Source organism: Pinus tabuliformis, chromosome 4_2 (genome assembly GCF_031772625.1).
Source record: "Pinus tabuliformis cultivar Carrire ecotype Pingquan chromosome 4_2, CPIR1, whole genome shotgun sequence".
Lineage (NCBI taxonomy): Eukaryota > Viridiplantae > Streptophyta > Pinopsida > Pinales > Pinaceae > Pinus > Pinus tabuliformis.
In genome coordinates, this window is record NC_142304.1 from 980323217 (window position 1) to 980343257 (window position 20041).

At 37.3% G+C, this 20041-nt stretch overlaps 1 protein-coding gene across 3 annotated transcripts in view; it reads right to left on the minus strand.

Moving 5' to 3' along the window:
- Positions 1-20041, minus strand: part of LOC149172951 (coilin-like) — a 373642-nt gene that overhangs the window by 331869 nt on the left and 21732 nt on the right. For all 3 annotated transcript variants that reach the window (XM_089424468.1, XM_089424467.1, XM_089424466.1), the window contains exon 2: positions 7470-7534. In XM_089424468.1, coding sequence (XP_089280594.1) covers positions 7470-7534 — 65 coding nt within the window. The remainder of the gene's footprint in view (positions 1-7469; positions 7535-20041) is intronic.

Below are 20041 nucleotides of genomic sequence, written 5' to 3' on the forward strand. Positions count from 1 at the left end.
GTGGTTAGACTACTTGTGAAGGAACCTGCTCTGATACCAATTGTTGGAAATATTGAGAGGCGAGTGAATCAGTGTTTCACTTGCAATTAGTTAATTAATAATTTTCAAAGCATTAGCAATAAACCAAAACAAGAATCATCAACACATCACAAGAATAGTGCACAAGAAATATTTAGTTGGAAACCCTTATGGGAGAAAAACCACCAAACACTTTTCTTATATAATTTATCAGTACAAAATTTCTCAGGTCCAACTGAAGAGGAAGCTCCAAATTCCTAGTAATCTAGAAACACCCTAGTTTACCAGCTTCAACTGGGAGGACACTCTAGAGATGGTCATCTCAATCCTGCAAAAGACCTCATAATTCCCTTCCAATGAGGGGAACATTCAACATCAAACTAAGCTCATCTTTGTCCACAATATACTCATTTGTGGATATGTAGTAGATCTCTAATGCTCCTCTTTGCATCATGTCTTGAATGAAGAGACCCAGTCGTGTCCTTCTGCCTTCTGATGCCTCATTGCTTCATGACTTGTTATATTCCTACAAAGATGCACTTCACCTCATGAGACATCTCAAACCACATCCAATTGTACAATATAGGTACCATATGTTTTGTTGTTATCCACTGTATGTGTGCCGACTCAACCATAAACTGCTTTAGGGCATTCACTACAAAGTGAATATCTAGTTCGGTGTTAACCAAGTACTTCATGAATCTAATCAACTGCCTATACATCGTGGGATTCAATAAATATGAATCTTCAATCCCATGAAATAGTGCATTTGCCAAAATTCTTCATTTCAATCTTCGAGGCCAAACTCCTAACACTGAAGCAGGTTTTCTTGTGATAGTCTTGGTCGCTCCCTCTGTCACGGAAGCAAATCCTCCTGCCACTGTTGCTCCCTCTATCACACAAATCCTTTGCTAAATTTGTAAGCAATTCCTTCTATTGAATTGGTAATATATTCCTTCTATCATAGTTGCTCCCTCTTACTTGGAGAACCCTCTTGTCACAAACTTTGCTTTGTTTTTCCTTATGCTACTAGAATCATTGCCTTGGCAACCTTCACGATGTACCTGCAAACCTTATTTAGGAGGTCGTGGAAGAAACAATTATAACCAAGCAAAAAAAATAATACAACGACAAGAGGTTGACTAAGGAATAAAATAATAATAAGAATCAAGGGAGAAGGATATGAATTACTTATCTTTTGATTAAACTACTGAGAGTTGTACATAATTGTCGACTCCCTCTTGATCTGCAATATCATTAAACTTCGATTTCTTGTCTTCTTCTGAGGTGGATGCCCATCCTCGTCCTCAACATCATTTATTGATGCATGTTGCTTTCCTTTTTATGCATAAGATGTAAGGTTTCTTCATCTTGTGGACTCATCGAATTACCTATCCACACCAAAGGCTAAAATTCAAGATAGCATCAATACCAAGTTATCCTCATGCTATCAAGGAGATAAATCAAGCAAACATCACACCAACTCCACTTGCATCTAACACTCTAGGTCTTGCTCTAGGGTTTTATCTTACAAACCCTAGGATTTTAATCTGTTGTACCACACAAGCATAAGGGCACCTATTGATACCCTTTGCAACTTCATCAAACTTGTCATGTGCAAATTATACGCGTTATAGTTACAGAATCAATCATTGTCTCTTGAAATAATTATTTCTCTGATTCATCACAAGATGTTATCACGACATCTCAAACCTTTGAAGAGCACTGACCATTTGTGAATAAGTATAATCACATCAAAATCATGATATAGGTAACAACTTGTGAACATGAGAATCTCCTTTCTTGTATAAAAGTAGGTGAGGGAAGCTTCTCCTCAACTCCCTTTGGCTCTAAAGTAACTTCCTTTTTTATCACAATCAATGTCACTATTATTTAATCTCACAGAGTTGTCCACAAACTACCTTCTTTGCCAATCAACCTTCCTCTACAATCTTTTAGTTGTGTTATCCATAGAGGATTAGATCCTTTACATACTCAGCAAACCACCTTCCTGAACAGCAACCTCATTCTTACGTACACTAGTCTCTTAGCTGACTTGAGGCACTTCAGCCCTGCTTCTCAAGGGTCTGAGGCCTTTCATCCTTTTTCTAGGCCTGGGGCCTAGCCTCAAAACAGGTTGCGGCCTTCTCTAACTTCTGTCTCCGGGCTTCAAGCCTTTCTGCCTACTTACGTCCACTAATCTGTGGCCTTTTGGCCCTGTTTTTCAAAATTTGGTGGCCTCTTCCTTCTTCATCCAACAAAGGACAAACTCTCAAATGTTATGGTATTCTTTCTCTCAGAATTATTGCCATTTGACAATTCTCCATATTGAGTGGTATTTCATTGTCCTATCTGTGTACTTCAACTCCAATAGATTTTGGCTTTTACAAAACAAATAACAATGCCTCTGCATCTCCTCCATTACAGTCTTTGCTACCTTATTCTCCATTTCATAGTTCTTTTCTAGACTTCAAGCATACATATTTAGGCAAACGTCTTTGGGAATAGGACCAATAAGGTTCAAAATGTAAGGGAGGAAAAAACATGAAATCTCAAGATCAACTTTTCCACAATCAATATATAAGAATAGACAAACACGATCCCAACTTGAGAACTAAGATACTTAGGAGGAAAACTAAGAACTTGTTGCAATGTGTAACTAGGTTCGGTCTTCATAATGTCTATTGTAATCATGATTTTATAAATTTGATATTAAAGAGAAAATAAATTCATTATTGTCATTCTTGATGCATGGGTTTCATGCTCAAGATAAATATATTTGTAGGTCAAGCACCCATTTAGTGCTTCTAGGTTTGTCATAGAATTATGAAGTCAAAAGAATCATTGTCATACATGTAAGACCCCTTTGGGAATGTTGTATCTTGTAAAGAAATTTTTTTGTATAGTCAAAAGTGTCATAAAGACCCTCCAAGACCTTGTCAAACAAGTCGGCCTACAAGAAGGATCAAGTCAACCTCAGGGACAGTAATTCGGCCTCATAAGAAGCCTATATATAAGGGAATCTCGAATTCATTTGGTAGAACAATTCATTCAAGCAAGAAGAAGTTTGATCTCCTCAAGAAAGAAGTTGGAAAAGGACGAAAATCAAGAAAAAGAAGAAGATAAGTAAGATCGGAGTTTTGGACCTCTTTCTCTCTCTTGTTAGGGTTTCTAAAGTAGCTGCTAGCCTAAAGTTGTTGGAAGTTGTTGGGTCGAAGTTGTTGGAAGTTGTTGGGTCGAAGTTGCTGGAAGTTGTTGGGTCGAAGTTGATGGAAGTTGTTGGGTCGAAGTTGTTGGAAGTTGTTGGGTCGAAGTTGTTGGAAGTCACTGGGTTGAAGTTGCTGGAAGTCACTAGGTCGAAGTTGCCGGAAGTCAGTGGGAGTTGTTGGGTCCATGCTGTTGGAAATTGTTGGGTCAAAGTTGCTAGAAGTTGTTGGGTCAAAACTGTTGTAAAATTCCAAACTTGGAAAAGTGCCAAGTGACAAGTAAATTTCTGAGTTTTATGGCGAGCTTTTCAATGAAGTATTTCTTCAAACAATTTGTGGGCCTTTTGTTGTACATATTAATTTATTTTCTCCATCTAAAATGCCATACATAATGAGGACAAAATTAAGACCACGCATCAATCTAGTCATTGTTCCATATATTAACTCAGAAAAATAAATATTTAGAGATATTCATCAACACAAGCTAGACTGGCTATATCTTAAGCCTTAAACTTTCATATTACAAACCCAACAACTATTTATATATCAGTCCACTAATATCATTTATCAAATCTTCTTAGGAAAGTGTAATACATGAAGAGATAGAACCTGATATAATGTCAAGTCACTGGCCACTGCAGGAGATATCACGTTCCAGCTAGCTCAAGCCCGACTACATGAACGGACAGCACTGACTTTCTAATAACAGTGGGATTTGATATGCCCTTAATCTATTCCAAATCTCGGCCTTTGAATTCAAAAGCCACACAGAACCTTTCTTTGGAATGACACATAGCTCTAGGCGTGAAGAGAGGGCACAGAAAGGGTATCGCGTCCAGCCATAAGTAGCATGTCTTGTCTAAGAGTTGTAGTTGCCTCCACTTTGAAAATCGACTCCAAGGTATCAGATAGGGTACACAAACCATCCAAAAATTTGACTATCAACACCCATGTACAAGGTAGAGGCGCTCACGTCCAGCAACTGAGTGTGGGATCTAGTTACCACAGGAAATAGACCCCACTAGTGATATGCTTGACTCAGACATTTATATGCAGCCCAGAAGATGTACACACTACCTGGTTATGACATTAGGTAGGCCCCCCCAATTACTTAACCCAAGTTTGTTACCAATACGTTGTTCAAAAGGCAAAGAGACTCGTTCAACACCTAAGAAAGGAATGGCTCTTAGTTGGGTACTCGAACTGCCTTCAAATGGTGAAATCGAACCATTGTTTAATCTTGAAATTCGACAACCCTCCAGTATAAACTCAACCTTTGTTTAATCTTGAAATTCGATTCCCAAGGCTCACATTTCATGGCCATTCATCCGCCTGCAAAATGATATAGAAAATACCAAGTAAACTTCTAAAATCAACTGATAACACATGAATACCTTAACTATTTTCGGAAATATTGTTCTACATTGAGCGCAATCGTGAAATCTAAGTGATTTCACTCTCAAAACCCAAACTAGAGTGTCTCGTTGCAACACTGAAGTCTGCTATGGAGGCTAGGGTTCCAAACCCTAAGTTTCTCCTTCCAACTCTCTCCAAGAGCTCTTTCTCCAAACTCACCAAGAAGCACGAATGAGGAGAGTATCCTCATTTTCCTTCTTTTATGAGTTTGGGTTTGCCTTTCACCTTTCCTTCTATTTTACTTTTTTAAGTTCGCTTTTATAAAGTCACTTTATGATATTTCACTTTATAAAGTTAAGTGACTTCTAACTTGCCTAGGAAATATCACCCTTTCTTCTTTTTTCACTTTATAAAGTTTCCATAGGCAAATTAAGTCCCCTTATTAAATATTTCCCTGCTTTAGCCTATTGGAACCACTTTAGGCTAGCAGACTTTGTTATGGGGATGGGGACATCATAATGCTAGAAATTGCTAGGTCAAAGTAGTTGGAAAAGTTCATGAAGAAGGAGAAGTTGGACTTGGTCTTGGACGAGTCTTTGACAAGGGTGTTATGTCTTGAATTCGTCATATGAACATTCTATAAGAAGAGAAGAATTCTTGTGGTTTTTCCCCTCAAGAGGAGAGGTTTTGGCCCTAGCTTGTAGCCTACATTTTTGTGTCCTCTTATCTATTTGATCTTCATAGTTTGGTAGTTCTTTGATGATAAAAACATAATAATAATCGAGTGAAATAAAAAGCTAATCAAGTTAAGTAAAAATACATCACAAGTAGTTATCAAAATAAGAGAAATCACCTAATCTAGTTGCCGCTAGATTTCTCAACACAACTTGAGGCTTTCTCCTTAGCTCCTTCTGGTTCTAGATTAGCTTCCTTGTCTTCCAATTTGAGACATGAGAAATAGAAGTTGTTGAACATTTGTCTCTTGCGCTGACTAAAGTTGAATTTTATACAATAATGCACAATAGAAACAAATCTTCGGATCTAATAATTACTTCCAATGATTTCCAATCAAGTCATCTTATGTCACATATATCATTAAGCAAATATACACAAAAGATCTCAACAGTAATCCAATGACAGTAAGATCATAAAGAGAGCCATCTAGAATTCCATGCCAAAATCCAAGTCTATTCACCAATCAAACCTTGTCAAAATCCCAGCTTAGTCAACGCTAGTCAAGCCTTCAAAAAAATGACACTGCTCTCGATGCTACAAAAAAATCAACAAAAAGATCCCACTTCGAGAGAAGTCTCCAACCACTAGGTCAACTATGGCAGAAAATGACACTGCTCCCTTATTGAAGGAACCCGTGATAAGGATTTGTCTGGCAATTGGGCCTGACAAACACTTTATACCAACAAGAGGAAATGAAGTCTAATGCCTTGACATCTCCTTCCATCTAACGACTTTGTCCCTCAATGTATCCATGGAGTAGCCTTGCAATAACCTACAAAACTTGTATCTATTCTATGAAGGTCTCTTACAACATTAGCTAAAAGAGAAAAAAAAAAAAAAATTGGAACAATATTTCCACTAGAAAGAAAATTTTATTAAAATGCATAATGATTTATAGTTCAACAACAACCTATTTGGGCAGAGAATTTAGCCTTATATACTTTGTAATGGCTAACAGATCCCTCTCCCCAAAATAATAATTATTTGACTAGGAAAAAAATCAACATAAAAAGAATTCGTTTATGGCAATATTATGGCTTGGAATCCCACATGTGGGTTGAATAGGCAATGACTAGGAGGAAAGTAGCCCCAACATTCCAACTTTTGATTGTTCTTTGACCCAAGGGCTAGTTTGACCCCCACACGTGTGAGTGTCTCCTTAACTAGCAACACCTTGGGTGATTTGGCCAAGATTTTGCTTGGAAAGGGCACTTTTCATCTCAGAGATGCCAAGGAGTCATTTTCTTACTATCTTTGAATTAGGACGTTGCCATTTGACCATCTCTCCTACTCCCACGTGTTGGCTAGAAGAGGTCAATTTGGCTTGCATGGGCCTTAGAAGTCCAACATTTTGCTTCTTTTAAGCTCTAGGTGGTTTATATTAGTGATAGGAGGCTCCATGCACCATGTGCAATGTAAAATATAGAACATGCAACATAAAGTATGCTTTGCCAGTTTTTGTTGTGGAATACTATGCCCACATTCCCTTTTGGAGGTTGAATTTTGCTTGGAATATCTTTCTTTTGCAAAAACTTCAACATCGCATGTCAAGTATTCATCATGCTCGTCAAAATGAGCCCTTATCAAATTTTGGACCCAGGGGCCCGATGCATTGGTATCCATGAAGTGTCTTGAGAAACATAAATTATGTTGTGAACCATGAGACCGTACCATGACCAAGGAGATGCATACAAACTCTATGACACATGACCATGTGGGAAAGACATAGGTGCGCTTAACCATGGGCAAAACAAGCCCTAAATAATGTGATCACCCATATAAAACAAATGGCTCCCATAACCCATGTGTCCCAGTTGATCCATCTCAAGGCCTCCAATCCTATCCAAGACAAAAGGAATTGAGAGTGGAGACTAAAGGCACCAAGCATGGCTGACCATCAAAAGGCCTATGATACCATATACATCATCATCCACATGGCCTACAAGGCTTTGCGACTTGTGCCTCATTGGTCTTCCAATGGTGTTGTCATGAAAATTATAAGATCTCCTAGCAAACCCATTTTATATATTCAACATATTAGTAACAAAAACATTCATTTGAAATTATTATAACATTTGTCAAAGTTATTAGAATAAAAACTAAAAAAATTTCTTTTAAAGTTACAAGTAATTTATTCCACGAAAAAAACATTACCTAACAATATCTTTGTCCTTCAAAATACATGTAGGTTGAGAGGATGGCAAGGTGAATCCCTCCATCTACAACAAGCAATAAGGATTTTCGTCAAAATCATAAAATACCAAATTATTGCACATGGGGTAAAAAAAATAAAGATAAATTCAATGGAAATACAAAGTCAAAAGCCAAGTGCATATATCTAACATCATAATACAAATTATTCTAAAATCTCATTCTTTGTAGTAAATGGACTATTAGTTTCATTTTATAAATCAACAGAATTAAATCTAAACTATGTTAACATAATAATTACATCATGATGACCTTCTATAATGAGATAAAGATTAAAACCAAAATAGTTAAGAAAAGTTGTTATGTAAACTTGACTCGAGGAAAGAGTCAAAGTTGACAAAGTCAACAATAGTGGTTTTGGGCCCATGGTTCTTTCATTGCTCATAGTTTTGTGCCCATGGAATTCATGTAATGAAGCCTTTAAAAGTCTGGGAGGAACTCTATTGTAATGGGTCAAGGAAAGTGAGCCGTAAAGGCTCATTTGGTCGGCTTGACTAGGGTTTGGCCAAGGGATCTAATGGAATTTCGTTAGCTGGGTTTTTGCCCAGAGTTGAAGTTTCCCTAAGGCAAACATGGTGCTATGTTTGGATGTTTAATGTGTTTTATTGTTGTTAGTAATTTTATTTCCTCCTCTAAATAAATTTGCTTTCTGCATTATTTTGCATCTGTTTTCAGCAGTTTACAAGAAGTGGTTTTCGAACGCATGGTAGTTTTGTGCATGGTTAAATTTGCTTTCTGCATTATTTTGCATCTGTTTTCAGCAGTTTACAACAAGCGGTTTTCGAACGCATCGTAGTTTTGTGCATGGTTTTATAGATCCGGTCAAAGGTTCTACAGTTCTATTGTAATCCAGGGTTAATGGATTGGGTGTTTATGAATGTTATGGCATGTATATAATGTATTGTAACATTGTAAAGGAACATAATGAAAAATCAATGTGGTTTTCCCGGTTTTCGGTTCCAAGAGAAAAAATCTTTGTGTATATTTTATGTGATTGCCATTGTATCTTTTGTGTTAGTTTTAAGAATTTGTTTGCAGGTATTATCTATACAAGGTTAAAACCTAGAAAAGACTTTCTGCCGACATGTCATTTTGTGAGGTATAACTCAAGTATTAGTTCTTGCTTGAGAATATAAATGAAGCAAACTTTAAAATAGTCAATTCCTTAAAAAAATAAACAAATGAAATTTGATCAAATCATAAATGATCTTCAGCATTGATCAAATGCTAAAAATTGTTATTTAAACTCATTCTTCCACACAAAAGAGAACTAAAACATTATGTGTTAACGACTAGGACAGTAAATTCAAAAAATGAACTAAAGCAATTCAAGTTATCTTATGCTTTCTGTATTCGAAGATATAATTAGGAAAGACTAGAATCTATTCAAAAAATGAATATGTAGGTCAAAATATGAAACAATTGTAGGAAATTGGTGAACTATCCATCCCACCAGATACCTCAAATGAGAGGATAGAGTATGGCCATAAAAAAGCCTCCTAAACAAATGCAACTCAGACATTTAGTGCCAATTAATCGCCATTCTTCGTTAGATAAAGACTGAAATGGTCTTAGCTCACTAATTTTGGCTCCACCAACTTGTCACATCTATCATCACTCATTTAACATAATTGACTAAGGCTTTTCATGGCTATCTCAACCACTACCAAACAACTATATCTCAGAGGTTTGTCTTGACAAGCTTGCTCAAATACAATCAATAGTATACATAGCAACCTTATCATCAATATCATACGAGCATACGTCAATTACTATACAAGATTCCTTACAAAAACTCGCTTTGGTAATTACTAAGAAATGATCAATGGACATGGAGTTAATTTAGTATATGATCTCAAATTCTAATGCCCGAAATAAGGCTTATGATGATGCATTTAACTCGATAATCTTCTTTGTTACGAACATGAATAATAATTTTTTGATATAAATGAGAGGGCAAGGAATACTTTGTTACAATAGTTGCAATACTAATACTGTTCTTAAAAAACATCCCTGAAAAGGATTAAAGGTGCTCAAGTATTGTATTTTTTTTTTAGAAAATAGAATTGAATTCTATCTACACCAGCGCATAGATCTTCACAATGGACCCCAAAATCATAGGTTCTATATCATACATGTGACATCACATGCAATCACAAAAGTTATTCAAATTTATCCATTAAAATAATTTCTCATCCATTGATTTGTATTGAAATTGGAAGATTGAAGTATAAAGAAATGGCAGGGAACATATTCAAGAAAAAGTTATGGTGAAATGATGTGAAATAAGGTCTTATATTTTCATATTTATAGTAATTTAGTACTCTCACAGTAGGTCAGTCTACTCTCCTCTAATAGCCCACCACATGTGAATTATTACTAAGGTATTAATATTAGCCTAGTGATAACTCATGTTTCTTTAATTCAGTCCGTTCACTTTTCTTGACATAATTATATTACATTTTGGTAATATTTATTTTGCTCGCATGTACAAATAATTAAACACAAGCATTGATCAGCTATCCGAAGAAGCAGTGTCTATGCAGAAAGGGTCTTTATCCGTTCAGAAATTTAAGGCATTAGTCCAGATATCTGTTCTGGAATGTTCACTATATTAATTACTGAAGCTGAAAGAAAAGATGTGATGTCCGTTTGTTTCATTTCGATGTTGTTTATGCTGAAGAAGATCTGATAGGATCTGTTGTATTTATGTAAAGGTTGCTTGTTTGGAACCAAAGAAGACTGTATATAAGGTAGATATAGGATGGATGATGCAGTACTTAAGTCACAGGTACTTGCTATAGAGTCTCTTAAAGAAAGTTAGATGTATAATCTGATTTCACACTTGAAATATTGAATATAATGGTTTTTTCTTGAAAAAAAAGGGTTGTCAAAGGGAAGGATGAAGCTTTGTGCTTCGTGATTGCACAATGTGCTCTAAGGCTTTGTGGTTCGTGAGTGCACCATGTGCTCTAATAAAAGAATGAAGCTTCATGCTTCATGAGTGCGCCATGCGCTCAAGGAGGGCACAATTCTTCGAGTCGAAGAAGTGTGCTCATAGTCCTAAAGTGCGCTCATAGTCCCGAAGTGCACTCATTCTCTCAGAGTGCCTTTTTCAGGGCAAGAAGGTCCTTGTTTATCTAGAGTGCGCATTTTAGAGGAGAGAAGGTCCTTGTTCTTCTAGAGTGCGCTTTTCCACTATGGGAGGAAGCAAAAGGCTAGATCACTTATCCGCGAAAGTACTAATGCACTATGAGGAGGAGACCTTAGAAAAGCCTTAATGCACAAGTATGGAAGGAAAAGATACCTCAATGGGACTCGTGAATAGGCTGCACTCATTACCTAGTAAGAAGGCTAATGCCTCTACAACTTGCGCTGAACAATAGAACCAAGAAAGAGCTTCAAAATGGCTAAGTGTGAGACCAATAGAGTAAAAGAGAGAAATGCATCACACATGAATGCCATTGGTGCAAGCCTAGGGAATGCACAGGACTCATGAACAACAATCACATCTTGAAATAATAGCAAAGCGACACTTGCAAAATCTAAAGAAATTGAAGGCAACACATGCTAGAGTGAAGATAACATGAGTATGACACTTATTAAGACAACAACCTCGAAAGTGAAAGCGACACTTGTGAACACAGAGGCGCGCAAAGGTGACAGTTGAGAAACTCACCGAAGTATAAGTACAACGGAAACCAAAGTGAGGAAGATTGTCAATGAAAGTGCGCACTGACTGTCGACATGAGTTGAACACCGCAAGCACTGTCTTGATAGACATTGCTATGCCTTTTCAAACTTGCATAAAGGAAGTGTCCTCAAGAACTCATCAAAGACTGAGCATGTGTGTGCAAGTGACTTGATAGTTTCAAACTAGGAAGAAGATTTGAACACTTTGCAAAACATCGAACGATCATGGAGTATCGATAGAGAGACATATCATAAGATCCTCAATGGGCTCCAAAATTCAAGTGTGGAATAGCAAAATTTTGGAGGGTGTTGATTGCAGCGACAACACTTAGTGACACACTGGTAGAACTCCAACTTCTCTGTTTAGGTTTAATTCTCTAAGTGTAAGGTCTCAGTCTTTCAGGAAGTATTGATTCATCTTGCGGATTACCTTGGATTCCCTACTTAACCCAGTTAGAGATATAGTCCCCTCCATTCCCTTACTCAATTAAGCACATATCAAGGCCTGCCAAATCACAATTGTTTCGGTCTAGGAAAGGGAAATATATGCATGCGAGTTTAAGATATTCAGAGTATGAGTTTCATCTCTGGGATTTCTCCGCTACCAGCAAGCCTGGACAATACCCGGGAGTCACTACAAGAGCACAAGCGTTACTTCGCTGCCAGCAAGCCTGGACAATACCTCAACGAAGTCACTTACTTCACCTCCCTGCATAGGAACCTTTCTCTTCTTTCACCCTTTATTTATTTATTTAATAGGATTGTGCTTCGGAACTTATTATTTTCAATGGGAAGAAGAGGGATCCCCACTTATTGAGAGCAGAGGAGGTTGCCCCTTCAGACAAGTATTTAGATAACCTCCGATATTGGTTTGCTCGCTTTACATTTTCCCTTTATCCTTTCTCGACTTCACTGGATCAGTAAGAAAATCACTATTTACTTACAATACCGAGTTGAGGAATGAGGATCCTAGAATAGATACGGGTTTTATAGTTTGACCAAAGGCTTTCCGTTTGAGTGGATCACATTTTCCATTCAGACATCATGGACTTTAAAGATATACAAACCCAAGATAGAGAAGAGGTAACAAATTACCCAAGCATTATTCGTCATCACAATTGCCCTTTTCAAGTTTCTGCCACATTATCTTTTGAGCCAAACAGGAGCATCTTTCATGCAAAGTCTTATTGAACAAACAAAAAGAAAATACATGACAAAACAACGAAACAAAACCAAAAGAACCAAGCAAATGGAGGCGGAACATAAAACAACATGCAAAGTATACAACAAGAAAACAAGCAAATGCAAAGACTCAATGGAGAGCAGGATAGAGGGTGGATGTGATGCAAGGGAAACTAAATACAACTAAGCCTACTCCTAACCTAATCAGTTAGAAGGTTAGGGCTAAGTGTAATGATCTTTCCAATGAAACCACCGTTGTTGTTCCCAACCTGAAAACACAAAGATAAGAGCAATTACAACCGATATATAATAATGTGCAACAAAAAAGACGGAAGCTTGAAAATCTTGCACAAAACATTGAAGGTCTTCCTTAAAGGAAGAAAGATGTGTCATATCACTTGACTTTACCCGACCTGCCATCTTACCTTCTCAATGAAAATCATAAACAAACAAACCTTGATGGCTCCTCGTGAATATATCTGCACTTGTATTCTCATCCTTAGCAAAACATCAAGAGAGATCAGAACTTGTTTTTAGCAAATGGGCTTGCTTAGTAAGATGCTTCTAACTGGTGATAGATTGGATCATGAAATTCAAAACATTCCTCTTTGTTGTAAAATGTAACTAGGTTCGGTCTTCATAGTGACATGTAATTATGATCTTTGTAAATGATGAAAAGAAGAGACTAAAATAATTTTTGTAATGCCTTGCTTCATGGGTTTCATGAGCAAGAGTTTTTATCTAGTTGGCACCCATTAAGAGCCTTAGGATGTATCATTAGAGTCAAAGTCAATGTCATGTATGAAGAGCCATTTTTGGGCATGTGTCAATTATATATGAGTATATATAGCCCTCCAACAACAAGCACAAAGTCTTCTCTTCATGTCGGCTTCAAAACAAGGTGAAAAACTCATGCCGACTCTGTTTATATATACAAGCAAACTACTGTATATACCCACCTCGGCCTATTCCATAGTCAGAGAAAAATTCACATATATCTCTACGTTTTTCGGATGGGTATAACAGAAGACAATTTCGGATCTTTGGCACAGTGAGAAGGTTCGGATATCTCTCAAATTTTCAGAGGTCAAACACAGAAGCAATCTCGGAGAGGAATGAAGAAAAATGTTTCAATAAAGGAGCTCAGATAAGGGTACTAAATTGCAACAGACAAATTCGATATTGTCTCACAATCAAGAGTGAATCACAATCTCAATAAAGCAAGAGAAGTGTCGGTGATCAGTGATGTCTCCCCACTATCTCATGAAGGTCTCAGTGCCACTCATGAAGAAGGTCTCAATGTAGTTATTATTCGGTGCTACTGTTGAAGAAGAGGTTTGTATCCCTACAGTGATTTCAGTTCAATGTCATTTCATGACTACAGTGATCTCATATGGTGCGAAGTCTAAAGTACAATGAACGGAAAGAGAATAAACAAGAAGACATAAGGGGACTTGTGCCTTGATATTGGAGAGGAAACTAGGTCAAGGGTCTTGGTCTTGGTATTCGTCAATTGGAATCTCTATAAGAAGAATTTGTGTGCGTTTTCCTCTCAAAGAGTGAGAGGTTTTAGCCCTCACTCATAGCCTACAGTCTGTGTATCGTCTATTTATGTTCATGCATTGGTTACTATTTGATGAAGAACACTAATAATCTAAAGAAGAAGATCCTAATATAAACAAGTAAAAGGCATTCACAAGCAGTCACTAATAGAAGAGAAATCACCTAACGTTAATGCCCTAGATTTCTCAACATGGAATCAGAGCTAAGGTGTCAAAGTTAAGAAAAGGGCATGCAATCAGAGAGACACTCAAGGATCGAGTTTCAAGAAAGGCATCAAAGCAAGTCGCAGGATATCAAAGCGAAAGTTCAAGATCTCATTGAAGAATCAAACCCTAGATCGACAAGATTGATGAAGTAGTCTACACCAGCAAAAGTTTGGATCCTTTGATTCATTATTAAAAGACCACAAAGGCCCTCATCAAGTTATCGACAAAGCAAGATAGCTCGAGGTACTTTAAAGACGAAGATCACATCATCTTGGAGAAAGTCAAAACTCTAGAAGCATTTATGATCTACACTCATTTACCACCAAAGAAGTCAAAGTATCTTTATCTTAAAAAGCTATAAGGCAAGCTCCCTATCATTGCAGTAAGGATCTCATCCTTATCCTTGAAGAAGATAATCCGAGGAAGCATCAAAACATCCTGATCAATCACCATCAACAAAGGAAGCTAGATCTAAAGGCATTGACATCATTAAAGGAGCAATCTCCTTTATTGAAGAAAGGCCTTTTATCTAGAAGAATAACATCCAAAAGGCGCACTAGTACATCTTCTTCATCCACCATCAAAGTGATCAAGTTGAAGATTTCATCTTCACTTGTCAAGTAAGTATCTTTTATTCTATAATCAAATTTGGTAAAATGACTTCGTTTTTGCAAGGATATCTATTAGTTAGTTGGGTCATCGAAATTCCTTGCATGGAAAAAGGATGATAAACATAGTCATCGAAGATAGTGAAGTCATTGAACATATCAATGAAAATGTCTCCTCTGAATACATGGAAAGGGATTCTTTAGCAATATTGGAGACATCAAAGAGATTTATATGATAATCACGTAGAACTATCTGAAGATGCAATAAAGCAAGTCATATCACTTAGATTTGATCTACACAGATTGAAGGTATCAAAAGATAAAAGGTTGTCATCATAAGATCTAAGTTGCAAGATTTGGGATGAGATAATCTTCATACTCTAATTAATGAACAAGGTAACAAATGTCTGTGAGGATAAGAAGCCCTTCAACAACTTGTGGTTTCTATGAAAGATAGGAGATGACAAATTGTGGGCAAAAGTGTTGAAGAAAGGATTCAGACATTTGATCGAAAGGAAAGAAAAACATAGCTAAGATTCAATACTATGAGCATTACAGGAAAGAACGTCCTAAACTCAAGCAGGGCAATAACAAGAAGAATAGAAAAGAAGTCCATTTCACCGAAGAAGTTGAAAGAAGGAAATCAAAGAAAGAGGAAAAGCATTAGTAGTAAGAGCTCATGACATCACCATAAGAAACATGTAGGATGTATGATAGTCAACTTTGAAGGATATAGCTCTTGGTGACCTCATTGAAAGATCAGAGGAAGAAGTCATTCAGGCCAAGTCTCATCATACATAAGAGAAAAGGGAAATATTTGTTGAATAAGGATATGTGAGATCATCAAGATTCTTTGATGGAATCCTCATCGGAAGATTCACTAATCTAGAGTGGAAGCAAGTGTTTCATCAGGAACTCCAACTTGTGGAATTCATGCGATGATGGTATGATGACATAAGAGATGAAGCAGATCAAGGGGTTGATGATCTTGTCAATCAAGGAAGTTGTTGAAAGAAGCCTAGATGACCTAAAGTTAAATGAGGTATGTATGCTTGTATTCAATACTATAATGCCATGTTGTATGGTTGCAGGTAACATGGATCACTACTTCTATCTTGAGAAGCATGATCAAGGGAAAAGGATCTTGTCCTCTAAAAGGATGAAGGAAGGCATAGGTCACACTAGATGAAATCAACATAATATGTCCTCATATGAAGTATGAGGTGGTTGACTGCAATTGAGGAGCTCTGATTGGAAGCTCCTAAGAACGAAATATGTGAAGAAAGGAAGGAAGAGATCGTGAGATATGCAACCATGCTAAAGGCAATCAACATCCGCAAGACCAAGAAGATTTGACTAGGAAATTTCCTGGAAAGATATGAAGACTAATGAAACTCTGAAAAAGATGGAGACCCTTGACAATGGATATCTTTGGGAGATATGTCAACATATATGCAGGATGTTGATGCACACTGGAAGATGTGATGATGAAAGACCATCACAAAGTTAATTTTGATTTAAGTGTTCATTTCTTTATTTTTGAACAAATAACTAGATGGGCTTATGCAGGACTGCTGAAGGAAGAACTATAGATGTCTTCCCCAAGGACCATGTAGAAGAATGTTAGATCCTTCCAAAGGAAATGAAGAAGGCAGCATGACATGAAGCAAAGTCAAATGAAAACCAATGGATCACTTTCTGGTGAAAGGAATAACGACATGACTGACGCATGGATGAAAGTGATGAATGGTATGTGCCCTATAAAGAAGCTACGAAAGAGAAAGACTCCTTGACAAAGAAATTCATGACATCGGAGGAGTTGGTTGAGGAGTTGTCGTAGGTCCCAAATTAAGGAGCCTGAAATTCCTAATCCAAGAGCAATCTTAGGTACATTCCTTTCGTAGGAATTAGAAAATTCCATACTTGGAATTGATATGTCCTCCCTAATTGAGAGGAAGAGATAGACACTCAATTCTTGTCTTCACTTGGGAAGAAAGGATGGAGGATTGGGTAACCATCTGGCATTCGATACTCTTTGAGAATGTGGTAGGGCATTCAAGGCAAAAGTAGTCATGGACCAATATTCTTTGAGTAGTTACCCAAAATAAGAATAGTCCAATGGAAGGTCATACTCTATGAACACCTGGGTGGAGTATGTACCTTGAGAGGCAATGATTTTGGTGTCTATGGATCATTGATCTCGCCAGCATTGTGCTCTGATCATGTGGATAGAGTTGTTAGTTAAGGCCTTGCTATGTAACAATGTTGATGAATATGATGCTAGACAGATGGGTTAACAATCTGAATCTTCTTATGGGAAATTCTTCAGTTTGAGAATGACCAAGTACCATTATGAATACCTCCCTAGTTAAGAGGGAGTGTTGTAAAATGTAACTAGGTTCGGTCTTCATAATGACACGTAATTATGATCTTTGTAAATGATGAAAAGAAGAGACTAAAATTATTTTTGTAATGCCTTGTTTCATGGGTTTCATGGGTTTCATGAGTGAGAGCTTTTATCTAGTTGGCTCCCATTGAGAGCCTTAGGATGTGTCATTAGAGTCAAAGAGTCAATGTCATGTATGAAGAGCCCTTCTTGGGCATGTGTCAATTATATATGAGTCTATATAGCCCTCGAACGACAAGCACAAAATCCTCTCTTCATGTCGGCTTCTAAACAAGGTGACAAACTCTTGTCGGCTCCTCATTATGGAGACACACCTATTCATTAGTTCAAGTCGGCTTATATATACAAACAAACTACTATATATATATCCACCTCAGCCTATTCCATAGTCAGAGAGATTCGCATGTATCTCTAAGTTTTTTGGATGGGTAGAACAGAAGACAATTTCGGATCTTTGGCACAGTGAGAAGGTCTGGATATCTCTGAGATTTTCATAGGTCAAACACAAAAGCAAGCTTAGATAGGAATGCAGAAAAATGTTTTGGTAAAGGAACTCAAATCAGGGTACTAAATTGCAGCAAACAAATTCGGTATTGTCTCACAGTTAAGAGTGAATCTCAATTTCGATACAGCGAGAGAAGTTTCGGTGATATTACAGTGATGTCTCCCCACTATCTCATGAAGGTCTCGGTGCCACTCATGAAGAAGGTCCCAATGTAGCTATGATTCGGTGCTACTGTTAAAGAAGAGGTTTTTATCCCTACGGTGATCTCAGTTCAATGTCATCTCATGACTACAGTAATCTCATATGGTGTGAAGTCTGAAGTAGAAGGAACCAAAAAAGAATAAACAAAATGATGGAAGGGGACTTGTGTCTTGATCTTGGAGAGGCAACTAGGTCAAGGGTCTTGGTCTTAGTATTCATCAATTGGAATCTCTATAAGAAGAATTTCTGCGGGTTTTCCTCTTAAAGAGTAAGAGGTTTTGGCCCTGGCTCATAGTCTACATTCTGTCTCTTGCCTATTTATGTTCATGCATTGGTTATTGTTTGATGAAGAACACTAATAATCTAAAGAAGAAGAAGATCCTAATCTAAACAAGTAAAACGCATTCAAAACAATCACTAATAGAAGAGAAATCACCTAATGCTAATGCCCTAGATTTCTCAACACTCTTGATGATCTTGAAACCCTTGAGAGAAAGAATTTTCACTTAATGGTGTGGAATCAGGATGAGAATCTTGGAAGGGAAAATAAACTTGATCATATTCAGAAAGCTTGTCAAGATAGTGAGGACTTAACATAACCATCAACGGAGGCTGAAGTGCCTCAACTACTTGACAAGTGTCTAAATTTTGAGATGATAAACCATAAATATCAATTGATGTACAACAACCATCATAGGATATATTAGTGGGAAAATGATCAATTGAATGGCAGTTGTCATGATCAGATAAATCGATTAAGGCGCAAGGTTCTCGGTCAATGGAGGATGAAGATAAATCAGTTTGAAATCGATTCAACAAATAGCACCAACATTTATTGACACTAAAGAGGATATCTAGTGCCATGAAGAAAATAATCAGTATCAGAATATTCACAAGAAGGATTAGGAGTTGATTACTTTCAAAAGAATGTGACAGGTATGAATCCTTCGGCCAAAGATAATTTTTAGAATGATCAACTTCACAGCTTTGCTCATCCATGAAAGGTATACATTCCAAACCTGAGTTTGATATAAGAGATTTCCATGAAGATAAATCAATTGAAATAAAACCTTCAATCCGATCGAAGACCAAATCTTGAAAGTTAGAAAAACTATGTTCATAGTACCAAACATCTTTCAAGAAGGGATTTACATAGTGTTCCACGAGGTCGCGTCCCCCCACCTGGGGGTCATGATTCTTGGCTCCCTTGTGCTCCGGGGACCTGGGGTTGACTGGGGATAGTTTCCCTGCGCTCCCAAAAAACAGGGTACATGCGGAAAATTATAAAGGGTCGATTCCTCAAAATGGGGTCGTTTCCTAGGCAAAAGGGGTCGTTTGGGATCATTTCCTTAGACATAATCACAATTTTTAAAAAACAAAAGAAAAATCTAATTCTAATTCTTAAGAACATCAAGAAGGGTTTAATTTCATTGTTTCAACTTTCATGATATCATTGGAACTTGGAAGTCATCATCCATGAACCACTGCACCATCCCCCATCAACCAACGATGACGCACTCGACCATCACTCGGTGAACCGCCACGTTCAACCATCGAAGACGCACTCGACTTCAAACTTTAGTCGACCTTTACTCTCAGATTTCAATCGACCATCGAAGACTACTCTCAAACTTCAATTGATCACTGACGCAGCTGCTCTCAGACTCCAATCGACCTCTGTCGCCTTGACCCCATCAAACTCTGTTGTCGCGACCCTTGCCCATCGACCCTTATTGCCCTCTTAGTCGACCTTTGCCCATTAACCCCATCAACCTCTACTGTTGCGACCCTCACCCATCGACTCCTGCTGCCCATTGACCTCTGTTGTCGTGGCTGCTACTGCTCTCGATCGTCGTTGTTGCTAGCAGTTGCTCTGCTGCCACTAAATGGTGAACACAAACGACTGCTTACAAACTTACAAAGCCATTACTTAGCACATTAAGTAAACACTCTCAACTATGTAAATTTTTTAATTTTTATCTTTAAATTTTCAAACTTCAGTTACTCCTGTAGTTCTAGTAATCACTAGGAATACTGAATCACTGTGTAATTTTCAAATTTTGCATAAAAGTTTTATTAAAATTTAATATTTATAATTTTATTGTTTTAATTTTTAAATCAATTCAAATTTCAAAATTGAAAAGTTAAAA